Source organism: Camelus ferus, chromosome 1 (genome assembly GCF_009834535.1).
Source record: "Camelus ferus isolate YT-003-E chromosome 1, BCGSAC_Cfer_1.0, whole genome shotgun sequence".
Classification (NCBI taxonomy): Eukaryota; Metazoa; Chordata; class Mammalia; order Artiodactyla; family Camelidae; genus Camelus; species Camelus ferus.
Genome location: NC_045696.1, coordinates 89,331,995 through 89,345,824, shown reverse-complemented (window position 1 = coordinate 89,345,824; position 13,830 = coordinate 89,331,995). Strand labels below are relative to the sequence as shown.

Here is a 13,830-nt window from a genome sequence, read left to right as displayed (position 1 = left end):
CGGATAGCATGACCCATAGATGGCCACCCCCCTTTACCTTCCCTGACTGTGCTTCTGATCTCTGTTCCTCCAACCTAGGACCCGCACCCCATCCTACTGGAAGCAGTCTAATGCCTACTCACCCTTTAGCACTCAGGTCGCAGTCCCCCTGCTTCTGGGATCCTTTGCTGCTTCCTCACCCCCATCACTCCTGCTGAGGTGTCCTCTCTCTGGCTTCTCCTCCCAGGACCCTGGACATCCATTGCGCTAAATTGTAACGATTCTCTCCTGGACACTGTAGGAAACTGGATTCTCTAAAAGAGTTGTTACTGCATAGCCAGTCTGGTTTCATCTCTTTTCATCTTTAAGATGGTACCCGTGAACAAAGCACACTGAGTCAGATTTGGTGTGGGAGTGCCCCAGCGTGACCTGTTCACTGCTGAATGCCCAGCACCTGGCACACTGTCGGCCTGGCGAACCGTGGATCATCTGAATAAATAAATGCTGAATGAATGATTTCCTCACCCCCATCCAGAACGAGGCGGGAGTCACAATCAGGGCACATCCTGGATATTGATGGAGAGAGCGCGCCAATGCTCGGCCCTCCGTCGGGAGAGGGCGCTGCAAGGCGGCGGGGCGGGATAGCTGGGGGCGGGGGGCGTCCGAGGATGGAGGGCAAAGTGTCGGGCTTGCCCGGGGACCCTGTGCCGCGACTTTGCGCGAAATTTTACTTTCGTTTTGGGCCAGGCAGGAGGCGGCGGGGCCGTCCCGGAACGACTGCGGCCGGGCGCCCATAGAGTTAATCCGAAAGCGCCGCAAGCCCCGCGGCCAGACTCCACGTGTCACCGAGAAGCTGATGTAGAGAGAGACAGAAAGAAAGCAAGAGACCAGAGTCCCGGGAAAGTCCTGCCGCGCCTCAGGCAATTATAAAAATGTGACCCTCTGGGTCAGCCTCCCAACCACAGCCCTCACCTGCGGCGTCCATCCGTCTTCGTCCAACTGCCAGCTCGGTGTCCCCGCAGCGCCGCTCAGCATGTGCCCACCGCGCAGTGAGTAACCAGCCCGAGACTCGCGCTCGGCGCTCGGCGCTCGGGTGGGGAGGGGCGGGGAAGAGGAGGCAGAAACTTGGGGCCGGCTGTGCGGAGACTGGAAGAGGGTCGGCAATCTCGTGCAGAGGAGAAGGAAACGCGGAAAGACTGCGTGCTCACCATGCGCTCCACAGGACATTGTCTCTTTTAATCTTGAAATTGCGCCGTGAGTTAAGTATTTTGCCCACTTCACAGATGAGAAGCTGAGGTCTGCTGGGATGTTTTCTTGCCCAGGATCCCTCAGCTCCAGTTCTAAAAGGGTAGCTCCTAGCCGGCTTCAAAATGAGGCTGTTTCCAAAACACTGGGTGGTGAGTCTGGGCCATTCGCTTCACCCCTGGCCTCAGTTTCCCACCTCTTGAAATGGAGACTTTTTTCTGGGTGAACTCTGTCCAACACCCTTGTCCGAACCCACAAGGAAGCTGTCACAGTGAGTTGGCTTCCACTCCTAGAACAGAGCGCTGCCCTCCAAGAACCTGATTCATCTCTCAGATGTTGAAGGAGGTTGGAAAGGGGTGGAGGGATTTTGGTGCCCAGAAGTGGATGAGTGGAAATGGCCAGAACAGATGGAAGGTAGAGGCAGGCCAGTTCAGCCTGCCCCTTGATTCCCTTCCAGGCCTCTTCCTCATGGCCACCCTGGTCTTCCTAATTCACCTGGACCACCTCAGTTTGGCCAGGAGCCTCCCCACAACCACAGCGGGCCCAGGAATGTTCCAGTGCCTCAGCCACTCCCAAAACCTGCTCAGGGCCGTCAGCGACACGCTTCAGAAGGTGAGCTTTTCAACATCTTTGCTCCCACTTTGCAGCCTTTCTGGTGAAGGGGCATCTCCGAACCCCTGGTCGCCTGAAGAAACCGCCGGCAAATTGTGGAAGTTAATCAGGAGCTGTCAAGAGAGGAACAGGGAACTTTACAAATGGTCCAACTATTAGCTAAAGCGTCTCAATGAAATTGTGTCTCCAGAGAAGGCAGGGGTGGTAATAAATTATAATGACATTCGTTTTGGCTGTGTCTACACAGAGGAAAGTGGATATTTACAGTGTTCCCTGTAGCCTGCCAACTCAGATGGAATTGTGTCAGGCCCACACTGTTTCTCTGACACACTTATCAATCCAGGAAACTGTTATTCGGGGCGGCCTCTGTGCTCAGGGGCTACAGAGATGAATTAGCTTTGCCCCTCACACTCCTGGCCAGCCTTCAGTCTGGTGACTCGGTTCGTTGTTGGAGCAACACATTTCAGAAAACTTGTGATCGGTGCATGGCCAGGCTTCATTCTCTAGGGAGAGAGTTTTCTAATTTTATTTACAGCTTCAGCCATTTTTTTAGCTTTCATATTGTAATGCAAAAAAATTTTTTTTGCCTTTTAAAAGCACTCCAGCATCTCTTGCTTTTGCTGCAATTGCCAAAGACTGATGTTTGAAAAGATGTCCTTTTGCCTTCCTGCTCCCTAGTAAATCTTTCTGGAATACTTCTATCTTGTTGCTTTATGAATATCTTAAAGTAAGCTCAGTGCCATGAGTCCTTCTTAAAGAACTCTTTTTCCCCCTTCTAATCTTTCATAATGGGCTGCCAGTTGCTTCTTCAGGTCTATCAATTTTAATTAAAAAGGCAGCTCACCAGGTGGAAACTGCAGAGATAAACGCTTTGATTCCTGAAGAAAGGTTCAAGATGGATAAAATCTAGCAGCTCCGATTTACGTAGATGCTTTATGTGAAAAAGCTCACTCTTCTACTCCCAGATGCAGCACCAAAGGTCAAAAGATTGCAGAACTCAATTTGATTTTTTAAAAATATGATTCGTGTGTCAGATGTGCCAGAACACATCAGCTGGCTGCTGCACAGAAAACAGACGTAGCAAATGCATGAGATTCGCAGGCCAGATCTAGCCCACAGATCTGTAGAGTTTGGTCCATGTCGTTTGTATTTCATTTTGATGTTTGAGTTGGATGCCATTGAAAAAATAGACCTTTCATATAAGAATCCAGTTTTCCAGCTTCTCTTGAAAAGACCTGAAGAACTATAACAGCGGGCCCAGATTTCCAAGTCTAACTTTTTACAACCTGCTCAGGATAGTGGCTGCCTCAGTCTGCTAAAACCCCTCCAGGAACAGTGTATTCATTTTCTATCATTGTTGTAACAAGTGACTACAAACTAAGTGGCTTTAAACCACACAAATGTATTATCTTACAGCCTTGGAGGCCAAAAATCCAAAATGGGTCTCACTGGGCTAAAATCAAGGTGTCAGCAGAGCTGTATCCCTTTCTGGAGGCTGTAGGGGACAATTCATTTTCTTGCCTCCTCCAGCTTGTAGAGGGGGCCCCTTCCATCTTCAAAGCCAACAGATGAGTCTTGTGCTGCATCACTCTGACCTTGACTCTCCTGCCCCCCCTTCCACTTATAAGGACCGAGTGATTACACTGGACCCACCCGGATACTCCCAGATAACCTCTTTATTTTAAAGTCAGCTGGTCAGCGACCTTAATTTCATCAGCAACCTGAATTCCCCTTTGCCCTGTAATGTAACAGACCCCCAGGTTCCAGGGATGGGCGGTGGCTGTCTTTTGGTGGGGGCGCTGTTCCGCCTGCCACACACGGGGATCTGACCGCTTGTTCCCCAGCATGTTCTGTACTCTCAAGCCTTGACTCATGGCTTCCCTCTGCCTGAAATTCCCCCTCCTCTGCCTGTCAACATTCTAATCCTGTGGATGCAGATGTCCCATCTCTGGGGACGCCCTTGCCTCCTTCTCCACTACCTTCTCAGAGCCCTCTGACCCTTCTCAGCCTCCCTCACCTGCCAGCTTGTCTCCTAGTCACTTGGGCGCTTGGCTGTCTCCACTGCTGAACTTGGAATCCTGGGGGCGCATAACATCATCTCCTTCCTTGTCACATTCCTTAGTACCCAGCGTAGTGCCTGGCACACATCAGGCTTCTTGAATGGAAAAATGGTCTTGATCTTCAGTCAAAAAGTCCTCAACTTCTTAAGAGAAATTTCTTAATTATATTCAACAATGCTTTCCAACATGCTTGTAAGACAATTATCTGTGTGTGTGTGTGTGTGTGTGTGTGTGTGTGTGTGTGTGTGTGTGTGTGTATGCCGCACATTAAATCTCCACCTGTCTTTAGGGTTGCCTGTTTGTTATATCCATCAAGTAGTGGCCTTAAAAGTCCCCCTGCAGAAATTATACTTGAAGAAGGTATTCATAAAACACAGGCGCTTTGGCAAAAGGAAAACAACAGTTTTCACCAGAAGCAAGTGTCACAGCGTGGTGTAGATGCTGGTTAGCACAGCCTGTTGAAATGATTTATAGTGTTTACATAATGGAAAAACATCGTCCAGAGAAACATGTCCTAAGCAAAAGGAGAGGAGGGAGAGAGGCAAGGAGGGAGAGAGACTGTAAATGACCTGTTGTCTGATGAAAACCCTGAATTTCCTACAAGTCAGAGATGGAGTCAAGGGCAGCGGGCACTCTGGCGCCCCCCCCCCACCATGGGGAGCCGGGTGCCATGTTAACTGTTACCATAAACTGGGTTTCTCTTTATGTTTCACAGGCCAGACAAACCCTAGAATTTTACTCTTGCACTTCTGAAGAGATTGACCATGAAGATATCACCAAAGATAAAACCAGCACAGTGGAGGCCTGCTTACCACTGGAATTAGCCACGGTATAAAGGATTTTCCTCCCAAAGCTTGTAATACAGTTAAGAGCTGTGCATCAGACCTCATCTTCTTCCCAAACTGTGCATGCTTCTGGGGTCCATCATCATGGGACTTTAACAGGTCCCACAGCAGAAGTTTGATTTGAAAAAAATAAATGTATAAAAACAGATGTGGGGGGAGGGTATAGCTCAGTGGTATAGCACGTGCTTAGCATGCACGAGGTCCTGGGTTCAATCCCCAGTACCTCCATTAGTAAACAAATAAATAAACCTAATTACCTCCCCTACCCGCCCCAAATAAATTAATTTAAAAAACAGGTGTGGTTTTCCAGAACAGTATGAATATACTTAACACTACTGACCTGTACGCTTAAAAATAGTTAAGATGGTAAATTTTATGTGTATTTTTTTACCAGGAGAAAAAAAAATACATATGTTTGAGAAGAAAAGTCAGAAAAATTTATATTAAGGGTTAATGTCTTTGATGTGTGATTTTCTTTCTCTAGAATGAGAGTTGCCTGGCTTCCAGAGAGACCTCTTTAATAACTGTAAGTAAAAACATTAAATAGGTTTCAGTTCATATTATGAATTCATGCCATTGATATATAATTATTTCTTTCTTCTAGCATGGGAGTTGCCTGGCTTCCGGAAAGACCCCTTTTATGACGGTAAGACATAAAACTCTTTCCTCAAAAGCAATGGTGGGGGAAGGACGGGGTGGGGCATGTTTTTGGCCCATCTCAATGGTTCTGTCCTCATTTTGTCATGTTACACAGACCCTGTGCCTTAGCAGCATCTATGAGGACTTGAAGATGTACCATATGGAGTTCCAGGCCATGAATGCAAAGCTTCTGATGGACCCTAAGAGGCAGATCTTTCTGGATCAGAACATGCTGGTAGCCATTGCTGAGCTGATGCAGGTAAGGCCTCTTCCCATCAGTGAGAACGCCTTCCTGCTGAGGCAGCCAGCGGGGTCCCCAATGAAGGGGTATACAATCAGCCCTTCCTGGAGTAGGGGAGGCCTGAAATGCCCCCTTCTAAAGCCAGCTCCACTTTGGGGGAGACAGACTTGAGGGCGCCCCCTAGAGAGAGGGCATTATGAGCCGGTCACATTAAGAAGAGCAGCCTCCTGTTGGTTGACCACGTGGTCTACACCAGGCTCTCAGCAAAGGTCTTCATACATTTCCTTATGTGGTTCCTGCAGCAACCACATGGGGTCTATACAAAGGAGGAAACCCATGCTTAGAGGGTTAGCCCCTTGTCTGAGGTCCCATAGCTTGTAAGTGGTGGAGCCAGGATTTAAACCCCCATCAAAGGAATTCCACTACCCTCCTCTAAAGTCTGTAAAATGTGGATGTGAAGGGCTGGCATGCATGTCTGCAAATACTGCTAGAGAAAATAAGCGGGGCTAGTGCCTGGGTATGAGCCATCCTGAACCAAAATGTCCATGAAATCAAAGAATGGCCTATCACCTCCACGATGTTACTCATAGACAAGAACTTGCTTTGTAATTTTCTGAATCACAATAGCACATGATGCAAATATACCACATAGAAATAGTCACTTAAGGAAGAGCTGAGTAAGTACTATAGTGGCCAGAGCGTGGGATAAAAACCTGGTGTCAAAAATTACTGTCTAAAAAGAAATTTATTTTTATTTCATTCACTTTTTATTGTTGTTGCTCCAAATCTTGTTTGAAAGGCAGTGAACGTCATGTTAAGTATCAAAGAATGTCACCAGCTGGAGTTGTAGATGTAGATGACATTTCATTTTCAGGACTGAGAGTAGAATCAGTTCTACCAGTAATCAGACAACTATGCCCAGACCATTTGCCCCTCAATTTCTTCCTCTTTAAAATGACTTTCTCCGCCCTACCTTTCTTTTAGGCTTTTTGTGAGGAACAAGCAGAAGTACTAATCATTGTGCAAATGTGGGGTCTTGCATTGTGTTATCAAAGTAAAGGGCTAAAGCTGGGAGACTTGTTGCCAGGTCACATGAATGGGTGTCTTTAGTCAACAGGTCTGATACTGACAGAGTTTCCAATCAATAGCAATCCATCACCTTCCTGTTCTAAAAAGGTCGTAGCTTCTTAATGTGACATATAAAAATTAATTAGATATCACAGCAGATGTCATCTTAACAGAATCGTTCCTTTCTAAAATGCAACTCCCACTGATGATTTTCTAAATAGCTCTAAAGGTCTTTTCAGAGCTTGCAGAAGATACATGTGCTTGGATAATGAGTATTTCTTCTCTCAGGTTCTGCCTGGCCATCTGGCTGGGAGTAGATTTGTGCTGGGTTCAGGAGATGTAATGAGGGAGTGGATTGCAGGCTCTGAGACATGTATTGGCTTCACCCACTTTTACGGATGAACGTTTTAATTTCGGAATACTGTCTATGTCACATGCAATATTTATCCTCCTAGGCCCTGAATGTCAGCAGTGAGACTGTGCCACAGAAACCCTCCCTGGAAGAGCCGGATTTTTATAAGACCAAAATCAAGCTCTGCATACTTCTTCATGCCTTCAGAATTCGTGCAGTGACCATCGACAGAATGATGAGCTATCTGAATTCTTCCTAGAAACTGGAGGTCTCTCCCAGCCTCAGTCATTTTTATAAAAATCGGAACCACAGAAATGCTAAAGGGTGTGGGTTAAGATCTGGGGTGGGGGTGGCTGGACCTGGTCCCACTTAGGCTGGTGCAGGAGTTCTCATGCTTGTCTACATCGGTCAGCATCCCAAATGTGAAGGGTGTGATCGTTCTACCCGCGTAATTCCTTTGACCGAATATATTTCATATTTCCTAGGGGTAAGTTTTTATGAGCAAATTACTAAGGAGGGGAAATGTCCTCAAAGGGCATGTTTTTCTTTTTTTTCCTTTAATAGAAGAACAAGAATTTATAAGCTATTTCAGTACCCAAGTGTCTGTAGGAAAAAAACCACTCTAAGCATAATTTATTTTAAAATATTTATTTATATAATTTTGTGTTCATAAAAGCATGTGAACTAACTTATATTTATTTATGTCATATTTATTAAAATATTTATTGTCAAGTGGATTTGAGATATACCTTATGTTGTTCTCAAAATAAAACGACTGAATTAAAGTAATTCTCGTATTTTTCTAATGTGATTGGAATACTTTGAGTGTTAAAATACACGTTGTGGGAAAACTGAAAAGTGATAAAATTTGAACAGAATCACCTTGGAAAGAATGCAGCAATATCCATACCCGTTTCCTAGTTCCTTTTATTTTTTAATTGTAGTTTTTTTTTCTTTTTTTTTTTAATTTGGGGGGAAGATAATTAGGTTTATTTATTTACTTACTTAATGGAGATACTGGGGATTGAACCCAGGACCTTGTGCATGCTAAGCACACGCTCTGTCACTGAGCTATACCCTACCCTTTTTCTAGTTCCTTCAATCTCATATTTTAAAGGGAGACTCGTAAGACTTAGACCTGCCTTAATACTGAGGCCACTGAATGAATTATTTTTTGAAAGTTCACTTTATTATTTTTGTTCAACATCTGAATCTAAAAGTAAAATCCATAAAAATGTTTTTCCTTATTAACCACAGCCCCATAACATACTGTGCATTAGACAAATAGTAAAATCTTCCAACTGGGAAAAACATCGTTAAGAGGCCTTCTAGTTAAATTATTCTAATTTTTGTGACCCTTTGGGCCCTCAGGGGGAAGTTGTTTCTCAATTACAATAAGAAAAACTCTATTTGCTTTAAATTGTGTAGAACTTCTGTGAACCACTTGGATAATTGCCTTGCTTTGGCTTAAGAGATGTGTTTTTAATGACCCAAATATTAAATTCCATCTTTTTAACTCTTGAAACCACATGAATTTTAAGAGTCACCTGACAGAATGCCATGTAATTTTACCGCACTGATAATCACATTCCTCCTTAATACGAAAAGGCCATAAGGAATGAACTCTTCAGACTCCTTCCCACCCCGGCTTTCCTCATGTGACTCCTCTCCCACCAGCTCTCAGTCCTTCTGTGACCTGTAGGGGGCGGTGCACGTGATCAGGTCCTCATCCGTGTGGAAACCCTAGTTTTTCAGTCTCACCTGACTTGATGTACAATTAGACAGAAGCTGGAACCCCTCACATTCCTCCTTTTCTTTAGGGATTCCTGCCCAAGCTTGAATGACCAGCAAGTGATTCAGACAGGAGCCTGTTGCCCTGAAGCATCAGGTTCAGGATGAGAAATGCTTGATGGCTTGATGGGGCTGGGCTGCAGAGTTGCCACCACCCCCTCCCCGTGGATGGCACTTGTCTGTTGTCTGTGCCCAACAAGGAGAGGCAAGCCGACTGTCTAGGCTGTGGGCTGGGTTGATACAAAGGAAAGCAGGCGTCACTTTGGTTCTAGAAATTACCATGACATGTGCTGCAAAAACATGACTGGCCCAAGAAACAGCTTCACAACCAATCCCTTTCTTCACTACAAGGTCAGTTTTCCATTTTTTTCTTTTCAGCCTGGGTCTGCAATTTCCAGCTTGTGTGACATGACCACCTTGTTTTGACCTCTTCCTACCTGTTTCTTCCTCTAAGAGGTAAAGATAATATTAGACCCTGTCTCAAAGGATCAGCACAAGTTTAAATGGAACAGTCCTGCAAAGCACCAGCATTGCACTGGACACACAGAATGTACACGATAAACGTGAGCAGTTTTTGAACATTATTAGCCTTTGGGTTTGGTGACCAGGACAAATTGGTTGAACGTTCTTCGCTATTTTCTTATCTGCGAAATACAGAAAACTGTAGCCCCTATTTCACAGTGCTGTTGTGAGGATTAAATGACAGGGCATCTAGTCAATGCTCAACAGCACTTTCTTTTAATTGTTATATTGTTTGCTTGAAGACCTCAGTGACGCCCTGTCCCTCCATGGCACTCAGCACATTGTGTGTTTTCAGCAGAGGAGGCCATCTGGTGCAAGACACGATGACAAAAGGCAGGGCCCACACTCCTGGGCATATATCCAGAGGACGCTCTGAATCAAAAAGATACATGCATCCCAATGTTCACAGCCGCACTATTTACAATAGCCAAGACATGGAAGCAACCTAATGTCCATTGACAGATGACTGGATAAAGAAGTTGTGGTATATTTATACACTAGAATACTACTTAGCTATAAAAAAAAGAATACAATAATGCCATTTGCAGCAACATGGATGGACTGGGGGAAACCATGGAGATTGTTATTCTAAGTGAAGTAAGCCAGAAAGAGAAAGAAAAATACCATACGATACCACTTATATGTGGAATCTAAGGGGAAAAAAAGACATAAATGAACTTATTTACAAAACAGAAACAGACTCACAGACATAAAAAACAAACTTATTGTTACCAAGGGGAAAGGGGGTGGGAAGGGATAAATTGGGAGTTCGAGATTTGCAGATACTAACTACTATACACAAAATAGATAAACAAGTTTCTACTGTATAGCACAGGGAACTATATTCAGTATCTTGTTGTAACCTATGATGAAAAAGAATATGAAAACAAATATATGCATGTATATGTATGACTGAAGTATTGTGCTGTACACCAGAAATTGACACAACATTGTAAACTGACTAGACTTCAATTAAAAAAACAAAAGGCAGGGTCCTGTCTTCACAGAACAGAGAGTGGGAGCAAAGTAAGTAAGTAGTAAGACTGAGGTCCTCCTAAAAATAGCTCCCAGTGCTAGCCTACTAGAGGCATTTGATAACAAATTACTTTTTAAAAAAGGAAATAAACAGTGAAAGTATTTCCCACACCTAAGAATGACTGAATCAGAGAACTAACATGAAAAGCAGCAGACCGTTTCCACACTAAGGGCCCAGAGCTTGGGGGAAAAGGCCAGTTCTGGGGAGTGGTCTCACCAGACATCAAAGGTGGGTATTGGACAACTCAAGAGATGCACATGGGCCTCCGACATCCTAAGGAGGAAAGAAAACATGGAAATAAAAAGGAAGAAAACCATCTTTGTCTGAGACCAGCACGGGCAGAAGCTGGAAGTCCCCTTGGCCATTTCACCCTGGGCTATGCAGTTGTTGTCCTTGTTTGAGGACAGTTGTTCTAGCTAGCATAATTTTGGCTTCCTAATTTAAGGTAAAGCGCATTACAATATTGTCATAGACTGAACGTTTGTGTTCCCCTAAAATGCATGTGTTGAATGAAGCCCTGATCCCCAGTGGGATGGTATTAGATGGGGCCTTTGGGAGGTTAGGTCCTAAGTGTAGAGCCTTCATAATGGGATTAGTGGCCTCATATAAGCAGAAATTTGGCGAGATCTTCCCCCAACCCCCATGTGAGGACACAGTGACAAGGTGGCCTGCTGCAAACCAGGAAGAGAGCCCTCACCAGACACCAAACCCGCCGGCGCCCTGATCTGAGGCTTCCCAGCCTCCAGAACTGTGAGAGACCCACGTCTGCTGTTTAAGCAGCCAGTCCACGGTATTTTGTTGTCACAAATGGAGCTAAGAATATTGTCTTAAATGAAAGGGGAAAAAAACCAACCACAATTTTCAAACATTGAGTTGTATCAACTTTTTGGTTGCGATGTATTTGGTAAGAATGGGTCAAAAGCTTTATTTACACACATGTACCTTTGAGTATGATATTAAAATTATGAGTGTAAATTGAGACATGAAACATCAAAGATAATACACTCACGTAACCTGTTTTAGACGCGACAGGAGCTAATGCTTACTCCCCGCTTACCAAGGGCTGTGCACGTTTCTACAACTGTTTACCACAAATGCACAGAATCCTCCCAACAACTCTTCCCCTTTTTATAGAGGAAACAAGAAACCGTATAAGCTTACACAATAAAGTGATAGATGACTTGAACCCAGGTGCCCTGCTTCCGGCCCGTGCACGCAACCACGGTACAATTTCGCCTCTCGTGCTAAGGTCACAGTGAGTCAAGGGTCACTTTCGTCATCACCCTGCAAACAGCATCACAGTTCTTTCTGCTCCCCCTCTCCCCCACACTCCCTTGTGAGAGCCTCAAATATAGGAAACACCATGTTGCCCGTGTACGTGTGTTCTCAGGCCCTGGCACTCAAAAGTGGTAGAGAGGGAAAGGCAAATCTTCATGGGCTCCCATGTTTCTCATTTCTTCTCCTACTCCAGGAAAAATAAGAAAGTCTTTAGTATTTAAAGATCAAATTTTCCCAATAACCAAAAAAAGTTAAAAACTATAAAATGCACATACTTGCTTGGCCAAAAACAATTACACATACTTACAACAGAGGCAAATCCAAAATTCGTAAGCCTATTTTGTTTGGTTTTTGGCTTAAAACAAAGGTTAATTTCCTTATTTTTTTCAATTTTTAAATTGAAGTATAGTTGATTTACAATGTTGTGTTAGTTTCAGGTGTGCAGCAAAGTGATTCAGTTATACTTTTTTTTCAGATTCTTTTCCATTATAGGTTATTACAAGGTATTGAATATAGTTCCCTGTGCTATACAGTAGGTCCCTGTTTATCTATTTTTTAAAATTTTTGTGGGGGATAGGTAATTAAAGTTCTATATTTATTTATTTTACTGGCAGCACCGGGGACTGAACCCGGACCTCATGCACGCTAAGCATGCGCCCTACTGCTGAGCTATACCCACTCCACCTCCCATTTTACATATAGTAGTGTGTATCTGTTCATCCCAGACTCCTAATTTATCCCTTCGCCTGTCTTCCCAAAGATTTATCTCTTGCTCAAGGCACGTGCCCCTTGCGATCAGGTGGGGGCTCTGCAGTCACTGTCCTCTTCCGGAAGCCAGGCTCAGGGAGCACCGGCTGTCAGCTGGCTGTCCTCACTGCAGAGGGCAAGCAGCACTGCAAGGCCTCCGCAAGCCTGCCTGCTGACTTAAACAATTTGCATATTTGTGGTTTGGGATGATGTGATCCTTCAGAAGCATTGTACCATCAAAACGCACCACACTGATGAACTGGAAAGAGGTTTACTTCCCGGGGCAGATGTCCTAGAAGAAAATTCCTGGACAGTAGCTCCAAGAGACCCAAGCAGTCGTTTCACCTGCTGGTTCCCACACTGCCCCTGACAGGAGCAGGTCAGGGGTCCAGCAGGCGCCCCGATAACCCATTAGCCCTCAGAAACCCCCGACCAGAGCAGCTCCACTGCTGAACGCTCTACCAGTGCAGGTTCCAGGTGAGATTTCCTTTCACAAAAGGCTCCCACAGTTAGGGAAAAAACTGAACTCCCCCGAGGCCCCACGGAACTTAAGTTTTTACAAGTAAAAAAACCATCTGTTAGACTTCCCAATTTGCTATAAAGGCAAAGATCACCTCCCCTCTTCTAAAGATCAAACTACGAATGACATCATGATTGGAATAAACTGGATCTAAATGCACTGGCAGCTCCAGGCTGGCCCTCCCCGTCAGAAAGCAGGAAGAAGCCTGCACTCAGAATTCAACCCCAGGGCCTCTGTTTTCATATCAGGAGCCACAGGGTGATTGTCAGAAATGCTCAAATCCTGATACGTGGGCTGGAAAAGGCGCAATCCCAGCAGTGAGACCCGGGCTACCCGGGGGGGGATCCCACCCATCAGCAAGCACTGCACTGCTTCTCCCCAGAAGGGACTTCCAGCAACGGTGACAGCCTGGGCCGACTGCTGAAAACCACTGTCCTCATGAGGACACACTTGCAAATCAGCAAATAGTGTGGCCTCTTCATAAAAAGGAGTGAAAACACACTTCCACATGACAAAGCAGGGGAGAAAGCTCGTCCCCCAAAGCATTTCAAAACAGTAACAAAATGTGTCCCAAACGTGCAGGAAAATCCCGCTACGGAGATGCTTTGGGGAAGGAACTAATACGAATCCATCTGGTTTTAAATAAAAACGTACCTTCCCATAACCAGCAGGAGGAAAGTCTAAATCGTTCCTAGAGCGAGAAGGGTTCCCCTGTGTCTGTGCCAACTCCCGGGTTAGTCTGCCCGGGTTTACATGCACTCGGCCTCAGTCCAAGAACCAGAGGACTGGGAGCAAAACTAACTCACGCCCAGACAGCCAAGGTAAGAGCAATCAAAGGATATGATGCTTTAAAAGTAATTTGTAAGTAAATAATAATAAAAAGAAATCACATGAG

General features: G+C 45.0%; 1 protein-coding gene across 2 annotated transcripts; it reads left to right on the top strand.

The window, feature by feature from the left end:
* The first annotated feature begins 896 nt into the window (after window positions 1-896).
* On the top strand, window positions 897-8,347 carry IL12A (interleukin 12A). 2 transcript variants are annotated; one of them, XM_006190436.3, is made up of 7 exons: window positions 897-1,028; window positions 1,682-1,836; window positions 4,612-4,725; window positions 5,226-5,267; window positions 5,346-5,387; window positions 5,496-5,639; window positions 7,145-8,347. In XM_006190436.3, the coding sequence occupies exons 1-7, from the start codon at window positions 1,013-1,015 to the stop codon at window positions 7,298-7,300; spliced, it is 669 nt and encodes a 222-aa protein (XP_006190498.1). In that variant the 5' UTR covers window positions 897-1,012; the 3' UTR covers window positions 7,301-8,347. The 2 variants fall into 2 exon arrangements, with proteins under 2 accessions (XP_006190498.1, XP_032341293.1); XM_032485402.1 differs by lacking the exon at window positions 897-1,028 and having other exon boundaries at window positions 1,533-1,836.
* Window positions 8,348-13,830: the final 5,483 nt, after the last annotated feature.

Excerpts from the sequence above, each read along its gene's own strand:
- IL12A (XM_032485402.1), top strand. The coding sequence starts at position 1,558 with ATGTTGAAGGAGGTTGGAAAGGGGTGGAGGGATTTTGGTGCCCAGAAG. Across the intron at positions 4,726-5,225 it reads TACCACTGGAATTAGCCACG|AATGAGAGTTGCCTGGCTTC; the intron begins GTATAAAGGATT and ends TTCTTTCTCTAG. Across the intron at positions 5,640-7,144 it reads CCATTGCTGAGCTGATGCAG|GCCCTGAATGTCAGCAGTGA; the intron begins GTAAGGCCTCTT and ends TTATCCTCCTAG.